A 27,967-nucleotide genomic window follows, 5' to 3' on the forward strand; every position below is an offset into this window, starting at 1 on the left:
AAAATGCAAACAGTGATCTAAAGTTACGTGTACGAGAGTCACGCAAAACCACCCTCTACCAAATTAGAGAAAGAAAACGCGTTTGTTGACTACTCAGACCTAGTTATAGTACAATCATGTATATTTTTCTCTTGGAAGCAGTTTGACTGATAATCGTAAATATATTTATTTTTTCAACAAAAATCTATTTATTAAGTATAAAACTGATTTTAGTACGACGTTATTACTACAAAACAATAACTTTTAAAAGTGTAATTAAATCGCGAGTTACATAATAATACCACTTGTAAAAATATTAATTAATCCATTAATATTTTTCAAACTTTAAACATTTTATTTCTTTTAACTAAAAGGCATTTCTAACTTTTAATATGGTTATTTAAATTGAGAAAGTGATCTTGATATTCGTCTAACGCCAAGAAAAATTGAAATTACAATACAAGTAATTCGATTGTGACAAGTTCCAAAAAATTAGCCATATTGAGATGCTTTAATGAAAGATACATGTCTAACAAATATGCATTAGGATTATATTGCCCCACCTTCAATTATAGTGTTTCAAACACATGTGAGACCTATTATGAGGTATGCTAAAACTTTTTAGTAGAAGTTTAATTGTTAATTTTTTATGATAACTTTTTATTAATATTTTATTTTTAAAAGACATCTCAAGGAAAAATACGTATTTAAATTATTTTTAATCTTAAATGATATAAAACTATATAATATATTGAAATACTAATCATTAAATTTGGTAGAGTAACAAGTTAATTTAGGTAATATTAAATTTAGCATTCTCTAACTTTGATAACTATTAATCTGGTTCTAATCACTGTAATTAAGTTACTTTTTTGGTGTGTGATTAAGTTGTATTCTCAGATAATTAAGTTGTTACCACTATTTGTTATTTTTATTAGTGTGTAATTAAGTTAGAAGTACCATATTAATTAAAAAGAGATTATAAAATATTGTGTGCATGCATTTTACTGATGAGTATTACTCAAACATCTTACCAACAAAGTAGCTAATGGATTAAAGTTATGTATATTACTCTGCATAAAGTGGTATACTTTGCCAAAAATGTGGACAATTAGTTCCACATTTCTGAATATAAGACAAGAAATAGAATCTTATTTAAGTAATTTCCTTTCTGATCTCTACTACTTTTGACAGGGAACATAAGGAATCACATTCTTCAACTAAGACGTTATCAGTGCTGTTCGTATGATATTGACATTCTTAATTTTCTGAGTGATAATTCATCCTGTAATGACATCCATGTTAACCTACACATATTGCCGATTGCCAGAGTTTTTTCTGCACATGCCCATGAACTTGGCCACAAATTCTGCAGAGAAGAGCATGTTAGCCAATAATATTATATCATACACATGTTCTTTCTATCATTATGACATGCAATAAACGATAAAATTTAGATTTTCTGCTAGGTTTTTCTGTACGGTTTCTCTGTTGTACCTTTCTAAAATACATATGTGCACCAAACGATAACAGGAGAGAAATAGACAAAAAAAAAAAATTGTTACACAATTGTATGAATCATTGTATTGTATATGCAACGTTTCTCATTAATATCCTTAGTTATATGCAATTAGAAGGGTGATTTTGCCTTACCTTCTAACTTTAGTAAAGCTGTTATTCCTGATGGGAGTCTTCTGTCCTGTTCATTATAAACTTTGGTTACTGATTTCCCAAAAGACCAAACATAAAAGGGTGAAAGAGGTTGTCAAGAATTAGAATGGAAAGGGTAAGTAGCAAAGAGGTATGTTAAAAATGTGTCAAGTTCTGTTTTACAATTTACCATCACCTTCAGATAAACTATGGAGGGAGAAACTCACATAATAGGCATGCCAGTAGTATAGCTCCCTTTTTAAGCTAGCATCAATTCTTTTTAGGAGATGTTCTACGAGTTTCTGCATGTTTGAACAGAATGCACTTTATTCACTACTATTTTGATGACTTGAATAAATTATTTATGGACTCTTATTCGTTACCAGGAGGATCAATTTCGGCTGGACAAAATCCAAGAGAAGCATTTGAAATTTCCCTCGAATTGAGAGTAAGCTGATAAAACCATAACAAAATTTACATTAAAAACTTAAACCATATAATCTGATTGACAAATTTCAAGCTGTTAAGATAGAGAAATTTCTTGCCGTGAAAATGATGGATCAGCTAGAATCTCTGTGGCAACTTCTATTACGATCTCCTCCCATACAACTGAAATTGGTTGTTCTTCTGAAAATGGATAGCTGTCCATCATAGTACCCCATTTAGTCTATGGAGACAATTTTCTAGGAATGTTAAAGTAAATGTTCAGTCAGAAGCTCTTACTTGTGTGCTTTGCATGCTTCAAGAGCCATGATTGCTTTTCTGAGGTTCTGCTTAGATTTTGTAGCAATCTTAGCAGCAAAGTTCATGGACAGATCAAAATTCTCATTCTTTGCTATCTGCATAAGAACCTCAACAATCTGTACAGTTGAAGGTTAACGATTGTTAATTAATATTAATGTTCTAGATCATTTTATTTCTCCAATACAAGTGAAAAAAAAATTCATGATTTGATATGTTGTAGATCGATGTTAACTTTTACATGTTCCAAAATTTATTCTTACTTCGTGAGTTTGAGGAGCATAAAGTTGTACAGTTTTGAACCGATTTTTCACAGGTCCAATGATGTCTGCATCATCTTCACAGCAGAGTACTAATTTGCATATATCAGAATAGCGGTCTACGATCCATTTGATAATGTGCTGGATGTTATCTACTGCTTTGTGGACATCATAAAGAACTATTACTGAAATCCAGAGAAACCAGCCACATTAGCTAGACTCACAGAAAGGATAAATCTATTTAGGAAGCTAGATAAACAAGTAATTAAGCTACTAACCTTTAAAATCTGACTTGAAATTAATATTGCTTACTTCAGGGGCAATGGCATATATATTGCTAATTTCTTTGATTAATCCCATTAAAGCATATTTAGCATTAGGTTCTGAGTTTACATCTAGCTCCATGTGATGAGGACTGGATGTTATGGGGACAGAGACTTTCTTAAGCCTTTGGTCCTGTCAATTTAGTGAAAATACTGTGACCAAAGGGATAGAAGATGCAACCTTTTGAAATAATTCTCATAAACGGTTTTTTAGTTTGTACCTATCACATATCAAAAGCTAAGGTAGAAAAGCGATAAATCTCTACCTGAATAGGGAAGTGTCTTAAATCATGAGACAGCTGCAAAAAGGGTCTAATAAAGTCAGGTTAGAAATACAAAACACGTCTGAAAGGAAAATTATGGGAAGAAACATACATTGCAACATGCATCACCATATATTTCTCGAAGAAGAGCCATTGCTAGCTCTCTTTTCCCGGAACCAGAGGGTCCTTTGAGCAAAATATGAGGGCAAGATCCATGAGACACCTGAAAAGTAAGATAGCTTGAGTCATAGTTATAAAATTTACAAGTACAGTATGAGAAGAAGACTAAACTATGCAATTCTTCAGGTGTTTTTGTTATTATTCTTCAATCAAAACTAGAGTTTCACACCAATAAAGTAATATTGAAAATCTGTACTGCAAGTTAGTTTAAGTTACTTAAAAATTTTCCAATTTTAATTGAAGAACATCGACAGAAGAAAAAACACTTTTTTAACTCTATGTCTAAGCTTTCTTCACATGTAAACTAAGATGTTTTGACTAGACATACCAATTCCTTGAGAAGTTGAGCTTCTTGTCTGTTGCAAATGAAGCCATTAAGTGAAGCAGGTTGGTGCTTATCTGCCAAGAATTGTGGGAGGCTTTCCACTACCACTGCTCTCTCAATGTAAGAAGATTCGTCAATAGGTCGACGTTCAGGAGATTTTCTAGTGGTTCTACAGTTACCTGTTCTCATGCAAGCAAACCATGTATCTTTCTGGTTCTTTTTTCTGTTAGCTGTGAATTTCCTCATGCTTGCAGTCGTTTTTCCACTACCTTCGCTTGTTACACTACTTGTCTTACCAGTGCCACTGCCCTTTCTACTTGTGGCAGCAGAATTCAAACCCATATTCATATTCATGTTAAGATCACTGTTATTTCCTTTGCTTTCAGATGGGGTTCTCGAGGAGTTCACCGTTGGCATTGGACTGAAATACTCACTCTGTTGGATGCGTTTCGGCAACGAAGAATTCCTCCCTTGCAAGACATTGCATTCACGAGAAAAGAAAAGGTCACCCGGTTGAATGGAATCAGTGCTTTCAAGCACTGATGAATAATCACTTCTGGGATCGTTAGATAGCTTCACCTGTGCTATCATTTCGTTGATTTTTCCAACCGAAGGCGTTTTGAAAGGAGAAACTTCTCTTTGCTTTAGAACAGTGTCATTGATTATCCCCCCATGGTTGCTCTCTTGAATCCTCAACCTGGGAGCAGTCACTGATCTCTTGTAGTGTGGCTTCTCAGTTCTTTGCTCCCTGAAAGGGGACACAGTTCTTCCAAGGTCAGGTCTCGGCAAGGGACTGATATTTCTGCGTGTATCCAAACCTGTTACCGGCGATGATGAAGCAGCAACATCTTCTGCTACGCGCAGCTTATAGGGTGATTTGCTATTGTGTCTTCTACGTGGAGCTGAAGTTGTTGAAGCTGATGAGATTTCATGTTCAACCCTGGAAGGGTGCCTTCTGTGTAGTGCCATGGGGCTTTTGTTCCGTTGTAAAGTGAAGTTTCTTCTTTCACGTTCGTGGCGTGGAATCTCTTGCCACTCGGTCTCAGTGTCCGATGGCTCGTAGCCACTACGTCCCTTCTTAGTTGAGTTTGGAGTCTGAGGAAATCGGTTATAATAAGGCGGTGACTGAGCCATCTCTGAACAATTTTTTTACCTGACCTTGATTGCGCTCAAACAGCAAGTGATGAAACTGGTGTTGTAGTTCTCTTAGGAACTGAAAGATTGGGGCGGAATCTCGTAAGAAGTAATGATATAGTGACAGAGAAAAAGACGAGTTTGATACTCTGAGACAATGCTACAAAAGGGTATCTTCCAACGCAAGGAAAAAAAAGAAGAATTGGGAACAGAAGCACGATGGTTTCGAAATGAGACGCATTGGTGACGATAATGACAACATGCTTGTAGGTGGGTAGATGAAAAAAATGTGTCGTTTAGGCCATTGACGTTTGTACGATGTTGTCGTTTTGTCCTCTGGCTTTGGGATGTTACGTGTTACAATTTTACATAGGAATTTCGAGCATCTTGTGAGGTGCCAGCATTTGGTGACGACATTACCCAATTTTACTTGGTTATCAACGTTGTTCTATCCTGGTCAATATGAGCTTAGTTAAATTCACCGATCGTTATGTTTAGTTAATTATGCTTTTATTTAACTTGATTGACTTGTTTATATATTAACTGTTCTCACAAAAGTTCAATGGACGGGAGGGATCCTTTGAGAGCCTTCCGTCTCCACATTGCTTGTTCGATCAAGAAAATAGCTGCAAAATTATTTCAACGCCCAAATTAAATGCTGTTCTTCAACTTTCATACATAGCACATCATATTTATACTATTTTTTTAATGGTTTTTCTCATACATAGACCTAGGGTAGACCCAAAGTTAAGTGAATTACTATACAGTGATATAATTTAATCTTGGTTATTTGTGGTTAACCAAGTGTGGTATTTTCAACCTTACTAAGCCCACAATCTTTTGGGCTTTCTTGGGCAGACTACTGTTTTGTTTAGGTTGTTTCACGACCAATTAAATCAGGTCCGTTATTGCTCGTTCTTTATTGTTAAAGTTCAAAATTTCAGGGAGATTTTTATCTTTGGAGGATTTCTTCTTCACCTCTAAAATTTTATAAAATCTCAAAAATACCTTTTGAATATTTGAGCGAAATCACGTAAATTACACTTCCAAACTTATTTCTAGATATCAACTTCCGATGAAAGGTACATTCGATTAAAATTTTAAACTTCCAAAATATAATATATATATATATATATATATATATATATATATATATTTTCACTTTTACTTTTTCTTTTAAATTTAAAGTTTAATTACTTTTAATTTTTTTTACTTTTCAATATATTATAAAAAAATTTATATATATATATATATATATATATATATTAAGATTTTATTTTCAAAATACATATTAAAAATTATAAAATATATAAATTTAAAACAAAAATTACTTTAAAAAATATAAAATAAGTAAAAAAAATGTTAAAAAAATTTTAAAACATAAATTGAAAAATAATTCAAATTAAAATAATAAAACTTTAAATCGAAAAAAAATAAATATTTATTATTTTAATTTAAATTATTTTTTAATTTATAATAATTTTATTTATACAAATAATGTGTATATTATTTTATATTGAATTTTTAAAATTTTATTAAAATTTAAATATTTAATTTAATTTTTTTTTCTTTATACATTATTATATTTTTTAATTCAAATTTATTTTAATATAATTTGTTAAAAATTAATAAAAAAATAATTAAAAAATAATATATATATATATATATATATATATATATATATATATATATATATATATATATATATATATATATCGACTTTCGGTATATTTTTTTTATATTTGGAAGTCCAAATTCTTTACATCAACTTTTGGAAACATTTTTATCAGAAGTCAATATCCAAAAGTAAATTTGGAAAATGCAATCTGTGTATTTTTCTTTAATTGGTCAAAGGGTAATTTTGAGTTTTAAAAAATGTTTGGAGGTGTAAGAAAAAAATCCCAATTTTAGTTATGTGGATTTTGATCTATTCTTTCCTAGCCCAAATTACATGGCCCAGACAGTGATACAGCCACTAATTTTCTCTCTTTAACTCACTCGCAATCATCTTTCAGGTGGTGTAATAGAAAAGTTAAGGTGTGAAATTTACTAGGTTATCATCTTTGGAGATTTTCAAAACCTCAAGTTTTGACATCACTTGTATTAAATGATGGAGGCTCCATGTCACTCCTACAATTTCTTTTATAGGAAAAATTTACTTTGACCACTGACTTTTTCAAGATCGTCTACCTTCAACTATTTTTAATATTTTATTTTATACGTAAATAATAATAATAATAATAATTATAATAATAATAATTATTATTATTATTATAATTATAAATGAAGTATTATAATAAAATAATTTTATGTTGTAAAGTAAATGTCGAAAGAAATGAGTGTTAAATGATCAGGACTTTTTTATATTTTGTACAAATTCTAAATTACATTTCTTATAAAAATTTATGAAAAATGAGAAAAAAGTTAAGAGAAAAATACTTCTATATTCAAAGTTAGAAGAAAAATTACATATGAAAAGTAAAACTACATTAAAAATGTCCTTGCTCTTTTTTGAATGACTTCTTTTTCTTTAAGATTTTCTTTCATACATGAAACTTTTTTGTATATATTTATCGCAAAATATTCCTAAGGAATTTTCAAATCTTATATCTAATTATTTACGAGCAATTTCCTACAAAATCAACGTCTGCAGGAAAAAAGCAGCTAGAAACTCATATTTTATCCATAGAAAAGTACAATTAATATTTTTAGCATTAAATTGATGTCTACTTTGACAACTACACATATATTGAAAAAAGTAATTAAAAAAAATCCTTTTATATATATATATATATATATATATATATATATATATATATATATATATATATATATATATATATCATTGAATACGAAATCACGAGTGTAGCAAAAAAAAAAATAATCCACATATGACTCTTACCAAGTCAACAGAGTTATTGGAAAGTAACTCATTCCTAATTGACAAACAAGGTTTTCCACAATGTTAGGGGGTCAAATGTCAAAACATACATGCTTGTTGAAAAACTTGGGTTTTGTGATTGGTCACAGAATTCAAAAGTACCCATCTTCTTAGAATTGAAATGGGTAAGAATCATAGTCATAAATTTCAATTATATAAAATTAAAATCTTATCTGAACTTTAATTTTATTTTGAGAACTCTTCTTATGGGTTATCAAATAGTTAAAGGTAGTTGTTTAAATAAAAAATTCTACCCGTGCATGGGATGCTAACAATAATGTTATAGTAACTGAACCGGGCCATTGAATATTAATCGATAGTCCAACCTATTCCACTATTGCATAGTTTTATAATCAAAAAGGTCAATTTGTGATTTTCACAATTTTGAAAATTGAAGTCTTAGAGAGAAAAAAAAAAAAAAGAGAAGTAGGTGGAGATTGAAATTGTTAGAATATAATACATCATTTCATCGATGTAACGGAAGATATTTTCTTCATTTTACAAATTATGTTGAATTTGACTATCAACAGTGTGTTGCCTATATCTTGTAGTCCTTGTTTAGACACAAACTCTGCAATAAATATTTTTTTTTCAAAAGTTTTTACTGTAGACTTTTTAAGTTTCCAACATCTTTTAACATCTAATAAAAAATATTTTTATTTTATTTATTTGTCTCAACTAATTTTATATTCTATTGGTGTTGATTAGAGAATAAAATTTAGAAAAATATTTTTTCACTGTTAAATTTTGATAATTTTTTTTGATAATTTTAGATGTCATTTTTTAATTGATTTTTTTTTATATTTTAAAATCATTTAAGAAATAACACATTATGTTATAAGAGAAAATTATCAAAATTTAGTAGTCAAAATATCATTATTCCAAAATTTGTATGTCACTTCTTTTTCTTTTTCCTGTAAAAAGTTGATTCTGTCGTGGTGCATGCAAAATTTATATTGGAATAATAGTTTTAATTGGTAAACTGAAGAATATGTTAAAATTACACTCATTCACAAATTTGGCTTGCATTTGGATTGAATTTTACTGTATAATTGAATTAAATATTCATATAAGACTTTATTATTATTATTATTATTATTATTATTATTATTGAAAGTGTACTCTGATGGAGACATCAACCCAACTCTTTTCAACACCATTCAAATTATGTAATTCTTTCATATTTTATTTTTTAATTTTGTTATTATTTTAATATTTGAAGATTTTTTACCCATTGTTGCCTACAATTTTTCTTTTTTAACTTTTAAATGATTAACTTGTGTTTTGTTTGGCAGCGAGTGAGAATCAACTCTGGTGTGCGCCGTAAATAACATTTGTATTCATGGACCATCTTGCAGAAAACTAGAAACGACAGTGATGTAAAAATTTGAAAACAGAACGTAGATGATGCGCAAACAGTTGTACCGTCTTCATTATTATTTCTCAGGCAGAATCTTACATTAATGCGGAGATATTGTTGAAGACAACATAAAAAATAAAACACTAGCTATCAGTAACAAATAATTCAAAGTACAGAGCCTGCAATGGCCATTGTTGAAGAATTAAAAAAGGAAACGGCATTAGTTTTATTAAGCTGTCTTCAGCAGAGTGATAAGAACAGAGAATTGCGTTGGTTTCTGAGACTTAGAAAATCAGACAAATTGGTCCAGGTATTCATCCACAGTTGAGTATTTAACGTAAGGATAAGCCTCAGAAGCTTCAACATCTCTGGCAGGATCAATCTCATAAACTGCATCTCCCCTTATCTGTTGTGAGTGATACAACGCCAATAGATAATTGTTGGGGAAACTCGACTCTGCACAAAATCAACACATTCTTAATTTCTCACAATTGATGCAACCAAGATGTGTACAAAATAAATTTTTGAAGTCTAATAAATAAATAGTGCTGTTACTTGCAACATACCCTTAATCTGCTTAAGAACTTCTTCCTCTGGAACATAAATTTTCTCCAGAGTCTTTCCAATTTTCTTCTCCCACATGGATACAATCTGGTTTAAGGTCAAATAGTTGGCAGGGAGTCTTAGGTGCACGGCTTTGTTCAATGCATTTGGGTCATTCGCTGCTTCGATGGTGAAAGTCCCCACATCAGCCTCAGTCACATATGCTCCTGAAACATTAAACCAATTCAGTTGAGTTGTGTCTAAGCTTTTTATACTCTGTGTGTACTAAAACAATTATTATAACTCTTTCGTTTACAAAACTAATTACACTACCTTTCACATTTCCATCTCCTTGAATGTATATCTTGTCCCGAGGAGGAACAGTGATATCAATCTGTGCCAGGTTACGTAAGAAATAACCGGTAAAAGCATGACAACAGAGGTAAGTGTAAGGGACTCCCTCAGCTTCAATTACTCTCCGGATTTTTGCTTTTTCCTCAAACACTTCTCTCACTGGTTCAACTGCATCGTGACGATCCACATCCAGTCCAAATTCAGATGGGAAGAATCTCTGTCGAGGAATGAAATTAGTATTGAAAATGTGTGCTTGTTTAGAAAAGATTCTTTCCATGAGCAAGAGAGGCGTATACCTTGACGTTTCCGGCTTCTTTGATCGCTGCAATGATCTTGACCTGGTCTTCTATGAGAAGTCTCCCAAAGGAGCAGATGACGATGTCAACCTGTTTGATGGCGTTGACGAGACTTTGATGATCGTTCATGTCTCCCTGGAGAGAGAAAGGAGTGGTATGATGAATGGTGTGAAAAGAGAAAATGGAGAGAAAGAGATGAAGAGAGGAAGGAACGTACTTGGATGAGAAAAACTCCAGAATTTTGGAAGTTCTGAAGGAGTTCCTCCCTGGTTTCAGGATTTGCAGCGGTGACGAGCCTTGGTTTGTTGACGGTGGGTGGAGTGTCCCTAACCAACACATACGTTGGATTCCCTGCTTTCAAACTTGCCCACACAATGTGTCTTCCAATGGCTCCTGTCGGTCCCAAAACGAGGATTCTGTCTTTTCCGGCCATGACAGCAGATCAAACTCAAAACAAACACTTAGCAGTGTGTGGATTTCTTGTTCTGTAGGTAACTGATTAAAGCAGCGATGGGTTTGTGATGCATAGACAACAACACTTTCATTGGTATTTATAAGGCCTCCAACTTTGTTGTATGTGGAATTTTTGGCTGAATAATTATGGTTAATAAAAATGTCATTACATAGTTTCTGACAAGTTCAACAAATATCCATTTAGTTTGTGCTGTCTATTCTCAATCAACCATTTGACTGTGGTTGTTCGCTAAAGGTGTGCTTACGAGTAGTTGCGAATAGAGAGAGACCTTCCGCACACTGGACGACCAAGAATACATTAATAACAGTTATAGTCGCTGCCATGAAAATAAAATATCTAATAAATTCACATAATAAAAGAAACCAATCAGTACAGGACAAGACTCAGCAGCAACCAGAGATTAGGATCAACTGATTTAAATTATAAAAATGAATAAAAAAAAACATGTAGGTACAGAGGAAACATAAATCTTAAATAAATGACTGCAAAGTAAACAAATTTTAGTAATATCGATTATTGATTCTAGGAAAAAATTATTTTAATGACTCTGAAGTTTTTTTTTTTTTGTATTTTATATCGATAATAGTAGTTTTCAAACTCTAATATATATATATATATATATATATATATATATATATATATATATAGTAGCTTTTCTTAATTCAGAACTTATGATGTTTCTTAAATAAAAGTTTATGTTTATATTTTTTAGAACTTGAAGACAAAACTTATTAATGTTAATTACATGATTATAAGTAAGTTTAACGGAAATTACATTACAGGCTTCAAATAATATTTTTTTTCTTTATTCTATGTATATAGTTTTATATTGCAGTGAGTTGATTTTCAATCGATAAGATCTCGTAGTTCTTTCCCTCTAACTTCCTTTTATGTATTTATCACTGCTCTAACTTCTTCAAAGTACCGGTATATTGTATTGTGTTATTAATGAATATTATAGTCTAATTGATAGAAAACATTATTAGTAGGGCTGGACAAAAATAACTTAACCCTACTGTATTATAGTTAATTGAATTATATTAAACTAAAACTAACTGAACTATTAATAGGAAAACTGAATTATACTATTTATTAGTTTAAGTTTTGAAAAACTGAACTTATAATAGTTAACTAGTCACATAACTACACTGAACTCTTTCTTTAATTTTTTAGTGCTGTAAGTGGAACCTAATCTTATTGTTGTCACTTGATTCTCATGGAAACTCAATTACCCACATGAGCCCAGCAGCCTGTAAACTATAGCATAAACTGAATATTTTTCTCTTTTCAATATTATCCAAATTTATTTTTTATATACCTAACTAAACCACAATCTCAATTACAATGGATTATCTACCACCCGAATTTAGCTATTTCTTTTCCATCAATTTGGTTTGACATACGTGAATTTGAAATGGATTTTTCTTTCTTCTAGTTTAATATTATTAAATTTTAATTGTTATATTTTGTATGAATAATATTTTTGCTTTTAAAGAAATTGATATTTGAAAATAGTAATATTCTTTCACAAATTAATTTTGTTAATACATTGTTTAACTTATATTTAATTTACTATGTTAATGTTGTGAACAATTAATTAAGTTGTCAAGAAATGACATATAGAATTATTATAGAAGAATATAAATATAAGTATACTCTATCTATAAATAAATGAATTCAGCTACAATAAAAACAAACAATTAATAATAATATATTTTTAAAAGGTTTTTTATAAAAGAATTATCACTATTAGCGAGAATTCAAATTTATTTACAAAGTAAATATAATAAAATTAATTTTTATTTGTATAAAATTAATAATACACTTATAAATATATAAGTATGTTATATTTAGAAACAGAATTGTAAATATATTATGTTTTTAAGAAAAATGTAAAAATATAAATTTAAGTCATATTTTTATATTTAATTTTCGATTTAGTTTTAGTTACATAAAATAAAAATATATAAAATTATAAAAGTAAATATATTTTATTAATTTTTAGTTCGATAAATATATTTTAATTACATAAACTTATGTATTAAGATATATTAATATTTTGATTTTGATGTATTGAAATATTATGCTTATTTTCAATAAGAATTATGAAATACGAAATTTATTATGTTGTGTAGGATTTTGTAGTTTTCAAACACTTTCAAGTATTACTAGTAGGCTCACCCGTATGTACATACGAATTCAGTTCAAAATAGTGTAATTCAGTTCAAAAATAGTGTAATTCAGTTCAAAAATAATACAATTCAGTTCAAAATTAATGTAATTCGATTCAAAAACGGTTCAAAAATAGTGAGTTAAGTTAAAAATTAGTGCAGTTCAGTTCAAGAACAATGTAGTTTAGTTAAAAAATAGTGCAGTTCAGTTAAAAAATCGTGCAGTTCAGTTAAAAAATAGTGCAGTTCAGTTCTGACGTAGTGCAGTTCATAAAACAGTTCAGTTCATATTATAATGAAATGTAGTTTAGTGCAGTGTAGTTCAGTCTAGTTTATTTTTAAGAATAACAGTTCAGTTCAGTTCGTCTGAACTGTTTTTTAGTTCAGTGCAGTTCATGTGAATTGGTTTTTAGTTCAGTGCAGTTTTTGGTAGTACACTGCAGTTTGGTTTATTTTGTCCATCCCTAATTATCAGTATGGTGGTATTATTCAAAATTTGTTAAGTATTTTATAATGTAATCTGGGTAAAGTTTTAATAAACAAATCTTAAATTTTATTATTATAATCTACCTAACTATGTGTTTAAGTTAGTTTTAATTTTTCCATCTTATCCCTGGACATTAACTATTTAAATACAAAACCTAATAATTTCATGTATTTTTGTAATTTTATTACAGAAATTCTTTAAATTTTTTAAATGAAATAAATTAGTCTCAAACCATTCCAAACGAAAAATTTCTCTTAATAGATATATTTTTTTAATTTTTTCCTTTTTGTTATTTATTGTTTTAAAAAAGTTTGAACGATTGTGATATGTGATGTGGATTTGAAAATGGGACCGGATTCACACTTCCGTTGAAGAGTTGAATATAATAATTGATCCAAATGAATCACGTAATCAACAAAAACATTATCTTAAAATCGCTCGATAGCTAGCTAGTTCATACATAACTATTAAGAAAAATTAAAATTAATTCTTTTAAATTCTTAAAATTTTTCAAATAAATTTTGGGTAAATGAATAGAAATTCGTACATTTAACACATATTGTTTTACATTATTTTTGTACTACGATACTTCATTTCACAATTTCACTCATTTTAAGTCTTTGTACGTTTAGAAAAAAACAAGAAGCCATGTGAGACTTTGAAATTTATAAAGACATTTTTTATAGAAGAAAAAGAAATATTTTACACAGAACTTTCAAACTTCGAACACATATCCTTACTTTGAAAAATAATCAATATATGTATAAAATTTAAAATTTTTAAAAATACTACAAGCATAAATGATTATGTACAAAAGACATGTTGTTTGACTAATCAATATAAATGTATATTTATGTGACTTAGTGACAACTTCTTTCTTTTTTCTACACAACGTAGGTTTTTGGCTACTTCTGTGTAATGTGACATCATGACAGATGAGTAAACCAACCCAAGCTTCCAACAACTTCAACATATTTTACCTACCTTTTCATAATTGGATTTTAATCTAAACCTTTCACTATCTATATTAATTAAAGACTTAAATTAGAGTTTATATTTTTCAATTTCACCCCGAATTTATTTCTTTATTGTTCCATATATATTGTTTTTGCTACATAATAATAAGATTAAACCTTACCGATTCATTTTTTTTTTTATAAAACATACAAACACTTTTCAATAATTATTTTTTCATATTCAAGGTTTAAAGTAATAATTGTTCATTGGATCAATTTTTTTTTCGTCAATTCAGACCTCTTTAATAAATTTATATCAATTTTTGAAATATTAAATTATTTAATTTTTAAATATTAAAAAATATTTTATTTTATATATAAAATCTCTAAAAAAGTCAGAAAAAATTGTTTTAAAATTATAAGTTTTTGTAAACGAAGATTTCAAAACCTATATAACCCAACTAACTCAACCCAATCAATGGTGTTTTAGGTTAAATTGGTTATGATAAAACAAAATGGAGAAATCTAACTCCATTAAAACCTATTTTTTTTATTGAATTAAATGATGAATTTACTTAATCCATGACCTATAACAGGTATACACTCATGGTTCAATTCAAAGCAAGATTTTTCAATTGTGGAAAATATTAAACAAAAAAATTGAATAACTGATTAAAAATAGAGAAAAACTAAATATATTTAAATAATCAAAACTAACACATAAGAATTAACACATTATGACAATAGTATGGAGATTATGAAAGACTCAGTGCCAAACTTTTCTACTCACTTGTACATTTTTTTCTTTTGCTCATGTTACCCTCTGTCCCAAAAAGTTAGTTATCTTTTTTTTAAGGTTTACAAAACCAATTTTTATCTTTCAATCCCAAGAACAAAAACAGTAAATTTTAACACATTTCACTAAACAAATTTCTATTTATATTGTTTATGTTATTCAAGATTCACTGAACCAAATGTATTTATTGTTATCAACATCAAAATACTTTAAATCAATAAACTTTCTATTATAAAATCTAACTATTTTTTTTTCCTACGTTATTTTCAAGGTATAACAAAATTTCACTACCATCAAACTGAAAAGGGTAAACGAGTACATGAAGCAATTAACCGTTAAAATAAATTATTTTGATATTTTAAACATTTTTTTTCAGTTTATTATTGGGTTAAATGTGTTTTTGGTCTCTTAATTTTCAGTCAATTTTGAAATTAGTCTATTTTGAAACTTTGAATCAATTTAGTTTTTCATCTTTTGAAATGCGTGAATTTAGTCATTTTAATCAAATTTTATTAAATTTATTTTACATTTCAAGCCGTTTCTTAATAGTATTTAACTTAACATTAAAGCAAAATTATGTGAAACAGTATAAACAACTCAAATACAATACTGAAATACGTACGAAACATCAAATAAACCTAACAAAATCTGATTAAAATGACTAAATTTACGTATTTCGAAAGATAAATAACTAAATTAGTCAAAAGTTTCAAAATAGATAATTCTAAAATTCACTGAAAGTTAAGAGACCAAAAACATATTTAACCCATTTATTATTAGTCCCTCTGAAAAATAATTAATAAGAACTAAAAAGAACTAATAATATGCATATAATCAGTAAATTAGTCTACTGTAAAATAAAATAATGAAGAAAAAAAGACATGAAGTGAAAGTCAAGAGAATATTTTGGTGAATCAAAATAAAATGTTTTTATATTCGTGATAACAAAACAAACTTAAATTTATTGTTATTTTTTTAAGCAACTTGCAATTTTGAATTAAAAGGCTATTTTGAAGCCCAATATTCTTCACAACCAAACGGGCCGAAACTACCGATATCATACCATTCAATGAATTCGGTGGTCATTTCATTTCATCATGTAAACACAAGGGTAAACTATTGAAATTTATACTTGGAACTCTAAAAATATATGAATGTTGACCATTTCTTAATATAAAAAAGTTGGAGATATATTATTTTATTCCATGTTTTAAATGATGTCGATGACTTTTTCAGAAAATAAAAACCATTTCATTAATATATTCAGTTTCTAATATACTTTGTTAATATTATGATAGATGTATTTTAGTTTTTCATACATTTTTCAAGTTTTAAATAATTTCTTATATTTTTCTAGCTTTTATTATTGAGTTCGCATACCATAAATTTATGAGTTAAGTGGATTAGATGCTAATAAAAAAAGTGAGCCATTTAATAAAAAATTAGTGAGGATTTATATGTTTTATTTTAGGATGAGCTGGTATTAACCGACTTCGATTACATACAGCTAATTACAAGTAAAATATATAATTAAAAACTTGCTCGTGTCCAGTTCAACCAAACATTTTATTAATTAAAAATGATTCTGAAATGTGAATATATTATATATATTGAAATAATGCAAAAGTAGAATATATAATTAAAAACTTGCTCGTGTCCAGTTCAACCAAACATTTTGTTGATTAAAAATATTCTGAAATGTGAATATATATTATATAAATTGAAATAATGCAACCACGTTTGAATTTTGACTACTGTACAGAATCAATGACAACCTATATACATCTTAAAATTGATATATCTTAATCTGTTAAGAATATAATTTGAGAAAACAAGTTAAGAATTTTTTTGATGCAGTACTTTAAATATTATTGTTACCACACTACTACAATAATATAATAATCTATGTTGGGCGTTGGGCTTACGATATATATTTTATTGATGTATTTCTCAATTTTGAAAATATATTAGTATATAGACTTGTTCAGAATATTTATTTAATATTTTTTATTTAAATTAGTTTTTTAATTTTAAAATACATTCGTATAAAGATAATTTTTTTATTCATTATTTAAAATTAACATTAAGTTATTATTAATATTTAATATTATATTACATTTTGTTCTATTTATATGTAAAATGCATAAATAAAATAAAATAAAAAATATTCATATATATATATATATATATATATATCACATTTCTTATGTTTTTTATATTTTTAAATATATATTTTCAAAATATCTAAAAATTTTAAACAGTTCTTACAACACTTATTATAATGGAAGAAAAATTATTATAAGTTATTATTCCATTTTTAGAAAGTTGTAGAACAATAAAACATTAATATATTATCCGAAAATCTGATGGTCAAAAATCAAAATACAAAAAGAAAAAAAAATGACAAATAAGGCAAAATAACAAAATAAGATAGTTTGTTAGTGTTTCACAAATAATCCTCATTCCAATCACTAACTAAAATGTAAAATTATATCAACATTGATTTTAAAAGAGTAAAATTAGATCGTTATAAGATATTTGTTTGTTATTTGTAAAAATATATTTTAAATATGTTTTTCTATTAAAAAATATTTTGTATAAATTCTGATTCCACATATGAGTATACTTACATAACTATAAATATTTTAAAAAATATACTGCTGTGTTTATAAATATTAATATATACTAAAACTAAAATTAAAATATTTTACATTTTCCAATATTTTAATTTATAAAAAAACATTAATTTTACAAAAATATCATGTTCACAACTATTTAAATTTAGATATAGTTTTAATATGTTTAAGTATTGATTTTAGGATTATTTACTAAAAAACTAATTAATATTTTAAGGATTTAACATTTACATTATTAAATAAAATAATTATAATATAAATAAATATTAGAGACATTGCCAATTTTAATAAGATTAGAATGCACATTTGATTCGTACTTTCAATTAATTGTGTCAATTTAGTTTGAATATTTTTTTTTGTTTAACTAGATTAAAATTTTTGTCAATTTTGTTAAATTTAGTTCTTTTTCTAACGTCGTTTAAATAATTAACTGTAATGAATAGTAACAATAATGAACACTGACAGTCACGTGTTATTTAGTAATTTTATTAATTTTTTAAAACTTTTTTTATTTTAAAAAAATTGTCCAAGTGTCAATCAGTGTCACATGTTATTGTCAATGTTTTATATTCAATTCGGTCTTTATATTCGTTATTTTTATTCAATGTAATTCAAATTTCTTTTTTTAGATAGAGCAATTTTATCCCTCTCTACATTGAGACCAAATTTAATTTTTATATAAATGCTATAATGATATTTTTATTAAAATTTCACATTTTTATTAAACATTTTTTTGTTTAGGGTTACAATCAGTTTAAAATTAGAACGAAAATGTTGAATACCTAATATCATTGATCTAAAATTTTAAGGGATTAAAATTTTAAGAGATATTGTGTTCAATTAGATCACTTTTAAGAACAAGAAACCTATAGGTAGCAAAACATGTTCTGCATAGCCTAAGAACATTCAATTAGAAGTTTTAAAGCCTATTTTTCTTTTCTTAGGATTTGGTAACTTTACATTAGTTAGACATTACCACACTCTTGGATATTTAAGATTTGGTTGATAATCTTTCCATAACTTAAAATTTTACTATTTTTCTTTACCATGTCTTATCTTGTAAAAATCATATTGTAAGAAGTGTTTCTGTCTAAAAATTATCTAGAATTAATAAATATAACATTCATAATTTCTTGAAGATTGTTATTTTTTTTTCTTAATTACTCTATTCGACTCAAGCGAATATTATGAAATTATTTCGTGAATAATACCATTTTTTACACATTAGTCATTAAACATTATATATTCATCGCCTTTATGTAATCTAATCCTTTTAATTTTTTTATTTAATTGATTTTTTACTTTTATAAGTTAAAAACGCATAAAATGTTTGATCTTTTATATTTGATCAACTACACTCTAGTATATTTAAATTAATTATCTATATGAACATCACAAAATAACTTTTCCGAGTACTTTACAAAGATCAGAGAAATCTAGAGTGTACTTGATGAAACAAAAGAATGAAACACGTAACACATGTCAAAAGTACTGTTATCACTCAAAGTCATAATCTTTCCGGGCGGACGTGAGCTTTAGAAGAATTTTCAGGACAAGATACTTTAAGGAAAATAATTAAAGTTTCTAAAAATAGAATTAAAATTGATTAATTAAAGTTTGTCAAAACTTTGTCAAAAATAATTTGTTAACATATCATAACTCATACTTTAATGAGTATTAAAATTTGTTATTATCTTTTGAAAAAGAAAAATAATTTTTTGACAAAGATTTGATTGACAAAGTTGACAAACTTACAATGGAAGTTAAGATAATAAAATAATAAAATTTTAGGGTTTTTTTACCAAAAATGTTATTTGTCAAAAAGTTTGTCAAAAATATTTTGTCAATGTATCATTTCTCTTTGAAAAACATAAAAGCTGGAAGTGCTTATAACCGGTATAATATACTGCTCCGTCAACCACCACAAGCTCAAGTTCCACCGGAGCCTGCATCTTTCATTTTAGTAACTGATATTGTTATGCTGAAATTGATTTCTACTCTTCTGTACTACCTTTTATCTTTATCTTTCTGTTATCAAATCCCTTGTTTTCTTTTCCTTATTTTTATCTGTTTTTGTGCCTCTTTCACGAATCTCCATCACAAGTGCAATTCTGTGTGCTTGAAATTCCTTTTCAGGGTCCTTACAATGCAGAAAACAATCAAGACACGTAATCAAGAATGATGTATAAAGTTTGGAAGCAGTACTTTTGACTGCAGATTACACATTACAGTACTACAATTCTTTTGGGTTAAAAGAATATTACATTAAAACAATGATATATGAATGACTATTGAAGCGTAGCGTAAGACAATCGAAAGAAACTTTGCAAAAATAAAAAGAGGAAACGAGAGCATCATAAGATTGCATTTGTTCCTGAAATTTTAGAAATCAGACAAACTGGTTCAAATATTCATCCACGGTTGAGTATTTAACGTAAGGATAAGCCTCAGAAGCTTCAACATCTCTGGCAGGATCAATCTCATAAACTGCATCTCCCCTTATCTGTTGTGAGTGATACAACGCCAATAGATAATTGTTGGGGAAACTCGACTCTGCACAAAATCAACACATTCTTAATTTCACACAATTCATGCAACCAAGATGTGTACAAAATAAATTTTTGAAGTCTAATAAATAAATAGTGCTGTTACTTGCAACATACCCTTAATCTGCTTAAGAACTTCTTCCTCTGGAACATAAATTTTCTCCAGAGTCTTTCCAATTTTCTTCTCCCACATGGATACAATCTGGTTTAAGGTCAAATAGTTGGCAGGGAGTCTTAGGTGCACGGCTTTGTTCAATGCATTTGGGTCATTCGCTGCTTCGATGGTGAAAGTCCCCACATCAGCCTCAGTCACATATGCTCCTGAAACATTAAACCAATTCAGTTGAGTTGTGTCTAAGCTTTTTATACTCTTGTGTGTACTAAAACAATTATTATAACTCTTTCGTTTACAAAACTAATTACACTACCTTTCACATTTCCATCTCCTTGAATGTATATCTTGTCCCGAGGAGGAACAGTGATATCAATCTGTGCCAGGTTACGTAAGAAATAACCGGTAAAAGCATGACAACAGAGGTAAGTGTAAGGGACTCCCTCAGCTTCAATTACTCTCCGGATTTTTGCTTTTTCCTCAAACACTTCTCTCACTGGTTCAACTGCATCGTGACGATCCACATCCAGTCCAAATTCAGATGGGAAGAATCTCTGTCGAGGAATGAAATTAGTATTGAAAATGTGTGCTTGTTTAGAAAAGATATTTTTCCATGAGCAAGAGAGGCTTATACCTTGACGTTTCCAGCTTCTTTGATTGCTGCAATGATCTTCACCTGATCTTCTATGAGAAGTCTCCCAAAGGAGCAGATGACGACATCAACCTGTTTGATGGCGTTGACGAGACTTTGATGATCGTTCATGTCTCCCTGGAGAGAGAAAGGAGTGGTATGATTAATGGTGTGAAAAGAGAAAATGGTAAGAAAGAGATGAAGAGAGGAAGGAACGTACTTGGATGAGAAAAACTCCAGAATTTTGGAAGTTCTGAAGGAGTTCCTCCCTGGTTTCAGGATTTGCAGCGGTGACGAGCCTTGGCTTGTTAACAGTGGGTGGAGTGTCCCTAACCAACACATAGGTAGGATTACCTGCCTTCACACTTGCCCACACAATGTGTCTTCCAATGGCTCCTGTCGGTCCCAAAACGAGGATTCTGTCTTTTCCGGCCATGAGAAGAGATGACACTGAAAAAAAACACTTAGCACTGTGTGGGTTTCTTGTTTTGGTAGGTAACTGATTAAAGATGCAACGGCTTTGTGGTGTAAGACAGCAACGCTTCCGTTGGTATTTATAAGGCCACCAAAGCGTTGTTCTGCATGCAAACTTTGGCTTTGTTCTCTCAAAGTCTTTCACCAAATAAACATATTTTAATATGTTCTTCAGCGGCCGGCGGCTCCAATTTTCAGGTCCAAAATCAACCAATAATTACATTTTCTTTCGATCTTGGTCAAACATCCAATTAATTGTGTATCATAATTAGAACAATAATTTATCTTTTCAATATTAATACAATTATATATATATATATATATATATATATATATATATATATATATATATATATATATATATATATAAAGACACCAAAATTAACGATTCAATCATTTTCTTAAATATGTTCACTAATTATGTTAGCTATGCTATCATCATTTAACTTTATAATTAAAATAATACAAATAATATAAAAGACTTTTAATATTTTCCTAAGTACTAGACCATGGTTTAAAACTCGTAATCACAATAAAACCTATTTCCCAAAATGTTCAATGAAAGAAGTCGGTCAACGGAAATATCAGTTTGTGAGATTTGCATTGTTTATGTAGATAGGGAAAAAAATAGTCAATTTTGTGTAACAACATTAAACAAACTCAGTCAATAATGATATCACCGACCAAACATATGAAGTATGGCTCAACTATGAGTACAGTCATGTGACGGCAAATTTATGATTGAGATGTCAAAAATTCATAACCATGGTTAACATGATTTTATTTGAAAAATAATAAAATTATATTTTAATTATAAATAAAAATGAAATAAATCAGTTTAAATAAAGGTGTAATTGATTCATTATATATGTACTTGTACAAGTGATACTAATAATTACTTTTAGTAATAATCTAATTTGTGTTTCTTAATGTAATTTTAAGGGTATTAAATTTCTAAATTTATATATGTGTAATGATCAAGTCTTAAGGTCACTACGATAAAGTTATTTATTTATTTTTACATCAATTATATTAGAATTAAATACTAATTTTTGACTAAATAACATTAATTTGATTTAAATGAGGGTGTACGCATCATGGGTAAAGAAATATTACTACCGGTGATTAGAGATGTCTACGGGACCAAATAGGGTAAGGGTAGTAGCTCTCTTGTACCTTATCTGCTAGATAAATATTCGTTTCGAATCCGTACTTATATCTGTCGGATATTCGTTATACGGTTATCTGCATAATTTTTTAATATTCATGGATATCCACGGGTGTTTACAAAAAAAATAAATATTTAACAACATATTTTAATTATAAGTTCAAATAAAATACAATACATAACATTCATAATTTTTAAACAAAATCCAAATAACCTATTTAAACGGTGTTGAATGACAAAACAAAGAAATGATTTTTTTTAAGACTAATTGATAAAAAAATAACTCATTCAAAATCAATATGTTAATATTTTAATCATATTTTTGTTTTTAATTTAAATTAGAGTATAATGGGTACGTGTATTCAGGATACATATACTATGATACTCGTACTTGTTTCGTTAACATGCGTTGTATTAAAAATACTTGTACCCGTACCCATCTCGTTAACATGCGGGTATTAAAAATACCCGTACCCGTTATCCGTAGATATTTATTTACAATATTTATTTCCTATCTGTTGCGGGTTTTATTCACGGATACCCGTCGGTACAGATTTTTTTGACATCCTTATTGGTGACTACATTAATTACTCTTTTGAATTATTTGTACATTATGAAAATAAAAATACCATTATAGAATCCAGAATAAAAATGACAACAAAAAAATTGTTTGACAATATTTTTTTAAATAATTGGAAGTTATTTATGTTGGATGATCAGGAGTCTGATGTAAAACTTGATAATTATGAAGTAGAGTTTTATGGCAGCCCTAACAATATGACGTAAAATTGTTTAAATTCAGGTTTTCTTTTTTATGATTTCTCTTTCATTTTAAAGAATTAAATTAAATTCTTTATCCAACTTAATTAAAAAGATCATTTTGTTTTTTTGTAATTTAAATGAAAAATAGTACTTTTATATTAAAAGAAAGAAATTGAAATATTTTTAAAAGTATTTTCGGTAGTGGTAAATTTTGACTCAAGAATCTGCTTTATTTTATTCTTTTGTCAAGTCTTATTTTTTTTTTCCAAAAATAGAAACCCTATGCCTTTGACTGCATTTTGGCTATTCCTTGGCTTCGTGCCATTTCCGCTGATGTGAATGTGGCCATTCTTTTTGCCTTTTCGCCACAAAAAATGAACGGCGCGCATCACTTTAGGGTCAAACAAGTTTGTCATACATCACTTTAGAGGTGATTTTGCTATTGAAGTTTTAGTTATTTAGTCTTTTCTTTAATTCTAAGCAATTTCTAAGTAAGAAGAACTATTTTAGCTTCACATTTGTTCTAGGCAGTGTTATTAAAATGAAAATTGATGATTTATAATATATAGAGATAATTTAAGTGATATTGGAGTAAGTGTTATATTATTTTTGGAACTTGAAAGTTAAATTTTAAATATAGATGTTTAAGTGTTAGTGGCCGAAATTTTTACTTAAGTTATATGTGCAATTTGGAGTGACAAACAGTTAATATTGAAGTTCAAGACTTGTTAGAAGAATAATTACAATTATATAAATAGATTATACTCGGATTGAATTGAATCGTGCTTTAAGAAAAATTGTCTACTTATTTGAATGCCTAGAATGGTGGTTTCGAGTTTGGAATTATAGAAAATGAAAAATAATTATTGGTATGACGTTATTCTTTCAGGTAAATTTGTCTTAGGAATGATGATGTAGAGAATAAGGCTATGTAACTCACGTGATTGATAATAGAAAGCGAACATCATGGTTAACCTTAAATCATTATTTTCTATTCAATCTGAACAATAAATTCTTCCAAGTGAATAAAACATTAAGCTTAAATTTATATTAGATAATGATAGATAAAATTCATGTCATGACATTTCCCCAACTTTAAAATTTGGTTTTTTTAGTGCCTGCTGACTTGTGTTTTTAAATTTAATAGTTTTTTGGTATAAAACCAAAGAAGAATATTATACCACTTTTCAGCCATTTTATCAAAAAAGTAAATCAATGAAATATGTTTGATCGCCATTTTAGAACTTTAGATTATAATAATATTTTCTGATTCCGCCGGGGTTAGTACAGTGATAGGCAGCTTGGATTATTTCGGCTGGACCTTTTCAGCCAATTGTTGCATATATGTCTCTTATGTACGTAGATGATTATAAAGTTTTTTTTTTTTTTATCATAAATTTAACTTATCATTCAAATCTTATTTTGTACCAATTCTACATTAAGTAAATATTTACTGTTATTTCTTGTGAAAAGTATTTAAAAATTAAAAAGTAAAATACATAATGTTAAATTGTTTTTATCAATTTTATAAATTCTTTCAGTCAATGTAGTGACTGGTTTGTTTAAATTATGTAAGGCGGTTTCATGAAAAAAAAAAGAAAAGATTGAGCCATACTCGAATTAAAGTTCACATACTTTTATGACACAAGCGACAAAGTTTATTAATGCACCCTTGTTAGACATAAATGTTTGGTCGCTGCTATCTTATCTTCATTGGGTGACTTTGTCTAAGGTAGTATTTTGCACAAAATTGACTGTTTTTCTTCTTTCTGCATCAACAATAAAAATATAACCTCATATTTCGATTCACTGACTTCTTTAATTAAATATTTAGTAATTTTTTGTATTAAAATTAGAATTATTTTGAATTTGTTTTAGTTTCTCGCTTGCATCATGTTCTTGAAGACCAGAGCATATATTAAGTGAATATATGCTCTAATGAGTTTAAAACACTATTTGTTTTGGTACGTTGGAAAAGGATGTCTATTGTGGATAATTTCTCTCTTGTTTATTTGCAAACATATTTGGGTGCTGGATAAAAATAACAAAAGGAAAGTCAAACTGTTGGTTGTTTATGGACTTGAGAATTGATGGAGTCATGATGCCGACGGCCGCTGGTAAGCAAATATATATTTGTTTATTCGGGAGCGTTAAACATGGAGATCAACATTATAGATATAAGACATTTTATGAACATCATATACCAAAGTCAAATATTCGTTGGTTTTAGACCTCTCAATTCAAGGCGCAGCCTCCCTTCTGTAAGAAAATACATATTATTTTATCAACTGAGTTAATCTTGTAGAGAAGTTATAAGACATAAACTTGGTTACCCTATAAATACCAACCCAAGTGTTGCTGTCTGTGCATCACAAAGCCATTGCTGCTTTAATCAGTTATTTAGCTATCAAAACAAGAAACCCACACAGAGCTAAGTGTTTGTTTTCAGTGTCATCTCTTCTCATGGCCGGAAAAGACAGAATCCTTGTTTTGGGACCGACAGGAGCCATTGGAAGACACATTGTGTGGGCAAGTGTGAAGGCAGGTAATCCTACCTATGTGTTGGTTAGAGACACTCCATCCACTGTTAACAAGCCAAGGCTCGTCACAGCTGCAAATCCAGAAACCAGGGATGAACTCCTTCAGAACTTCCAAAATGCTGGTGTTTTTCTGATCCAAGTACGTTCCTTCCTCTCTTCATCTCTTTCTTACCATTTTCTCTTTTCACACCATTCATCATACCACTCCTTTCTCTCTGCAGGGAGACATGAACGATCATCAAAGTCTCGTCAACGCCATCAAACAGGTTGACGTCGTCATCTGCTCCTTTGGGAGACTTCTCATAGAAGATCAGGTGAAGATCATTGCAGCAATCAAAGAAGCTGGAAACATCAAGGTATATGCTTATATGCCTCTCTTGCTCATGGAAAAAAATCTATTCTAAATAAGCACATTTTCCATACTAATTTCGTTTCTCAACAGAGATTCTTCCCATCTGAATTTGGACTGGATGTGGATCGTCACGATGCAGTTGAACCAGTGAGAGAAGTGTTTGAGGAAAAAGCAAAAATCCGGAGAGTAATTGAAGCTGAGGGAGTCCCTTACACTTACCTCTGTTGTCATGCTTTTACCGGTTATTTCTTACGTAACCTAGCACAGATTGATATCACTGTTCCTCCTCGCGACAAGATATACATTCAAGGAGATGGAAACGTCAAAGGTATAGTTATAGTGTAAAGTTCAATTTTAGTTATAAACCAAACAGTTATATATAACAATTGTTTTAGCACACACTGGCCGTGAATTGCTTGAAGGAGTAGATATATATAATAGTGTTACTGGTTTCAGGTGCATATGTGACCGAGGCTGATGTAGGGACTTACACCGTGGAAGCAGTGAATGACCCTAACACCTTGAACAAAGCCGTCCATATAAGACTTCCTGCCAATTATTTGACCTTGAATGAGATTGTGTCTTTGTGGGAGAAAAAGATTGGCAAGAGTCTTGAGAAAATCTATGTTCCGGAGGAAAAGGTTCTGAAGGATATTCAAGGTAAGTAACACTCCTTTCACTCATAACAACAAAATTCAATTTTTGTTGGGTAGGATATGAGTATATCCTTTCATATGGTGGTTTGTGAAATAAAGCATGTAATTGATTTATTTTGTTTTTGGTTGACTGCAGAGTTGTCTTTCCCAAATAATTACCTGTTGGCATTGTATCATTCACAGCAGATAAGGGGAGATGCAGTGTATGAGATTGACCCCACCAGAGACGTTGAGGCTTCTGAGGCATATCCTCACGTTAAATACACCACCGTCGATGAATATTTGAACCAGTTTGTCTGATTGAACAAATGCAATCTTATGATGCTCTGTTTCCTCTTTTTATTTTTGCAAAGTTTCTTTCGATTGTCTTACGCTTCAATAATCATTCATATATCATTGTTTTAATGTAATATTCTTTTAACCCAAAAGAATTGTAGTACTGTAATGTGTAATCTGCAGTCAAAAGTACTGCTTCCAAACTTTATACATCATTCTTGATTACGTGTCTTGATTATTTTCTGCTTCGTAAGGACCCTGAAAAGGAATTTCAAGCACACAGGATTGCACTTGTAATGGAGGAGATTCATGGAAGAGGCACACTAAACAGATAAAATAAGGAAAAGAAAACAAGGGATTTGATAACAGAAAGATAAAGATAAAAGGTTGTACAGAAGAGTAGAAATCAATTTCAGCATCACAATATCAGTTACTAAAATGAAAGACGCAGGCTCCGGTGGAACTTGAGCTTGTGGTGGTTGACGGAGCAGTACTTACCATCATTGGCAATAATATTTCTAGCAACTGAAATTTTAACCTTTGTTAATGAGATAAACTATAGGGAAATTTGATAACTTTA

The 27,967-nt window shown here is 29.0% G+C and overlaps 4 protein-coding genes across 4 annotated transcripts; 1 reads left to right on the forward strand and 3 right to left on the reverse strand.

The window, feature by feature from the left end:
• Positions 1-1,179: 1,179 nt before the first annotated feature.
• On the reverse strand, positions 1,180-5,084 carry LOC114173129. The gene is made up of 11 exons (XM_028057358.1): positions 3,725-5,084; positions 3,329-3,439; positions 3,220-3,252; positions 2,909-3,086; positions 2,634-2,815; positions 2,353-2,489; positions 2,175-2,270; positions 2,013-2,082; positions 1,857-1,931; positions 1,633-1,678; positions 1,180-1,348 (listed from the first exon to the last, which is right to left on the reverse strand). Exons 1-11 carry the CDS (start codon positions 4,853-4,855, stop codon positions 1,287-1,289), a joined length of 2,121 nt encoding a protein of 706 aa, XP_027913159.1. The 5' UTR covers positions 4,856-5,084; the 3' UTR covers positions 1,180-1,286.
• A 4,113-nt stretch (positions 5,085-9,197) lies between these two features.
• Positions 9,198-11,080, reverse strand: LOC114168785 (isoflavone reductase-like). Its single transcript, XM_028053734.1, has 5 exons — positions 10,567-11,080; positions 10,350-10,484; positions 10,033-10,270; positions 9,723-9,926; positions 9,198-9,612 (listed from the first exon to the last, which is right to left on the reverse strand). The coding sequence occupies exons 1-5, from the start codon at positions 10,780-10,782 to the stop codon at positions 9,449-9,451; spliced, it is 957 nt and encodes a 318-aa protein (XP_027909535.1). The 5' UTR covers positions 10,783-11,080; the 3' UTR covers positions 9,198-9,448.
• Positions 11,081-20,130: 9,050 nt separating this feature from the next.
• Positions 20,131-21,688, reverse strand: LOC114172980 (isoflavone reductase-like). The gene is made up of 5 exons (XM_028057158.1): positions 21,380-21,688; positions 21,163-21,297; positions 20,845-21,082; positions 20,534-20,737; positions 20,131-20,423 (listed from the first exon to the last, which is right to left on the reverse strand). The coding sequence occupies exons 1-5, from the start codon at positions 21,593-21,595 to the stop codon at positions 20,260-20,262; spliced, it is 957 nt and encodes a 318-aa protein (XP_027912959.1). The 5' UTR covers positions 21,596-21,688; the 3' UTR covers positions 20,131-20,259.
• Positions 21,689-25,923: 4,235 nt separating this feature from the next.
• Positions 25,924-27,620, forward strand: LOC114173087 (isoflavone reductase-like). The gene is made up of 5 exons (XM_028057309.1): positions 25,924-26,242; positions 26,325-26,459; positions 26,546-26,783; positions 26,912-27,115; positions 27,248-27,620. The coding sequence occupies exons 1-5, from the start codon at positions 26,027-26,029 to the stop codon at positions 27,409-27,411; spliced, it is 957 nt and encodes a 318-aa protein (XP_027913110.1). The 5' UTR covers positions 25,924-26,026; the 3' UTR covers positions 27,412-27,620.
• Positions 27,621-27,967: the final 347 nt, after the last annotated feature.

Source organism: Vigna unguiculata, chromosome 2 (assembly GCF_004118075.2).
Source record: "Vigna unguiculata cultivar IT97K-499-35 chromosome 2, ASM411807v1, whole genome shotgun sequence".
Taxonomy (NCBI): Eukaryota; Viridiplantae; Streptophyta; class Magnoliopsida; order Fabales; family Fabaceae; genus Vigna; species Vigna unguiculata.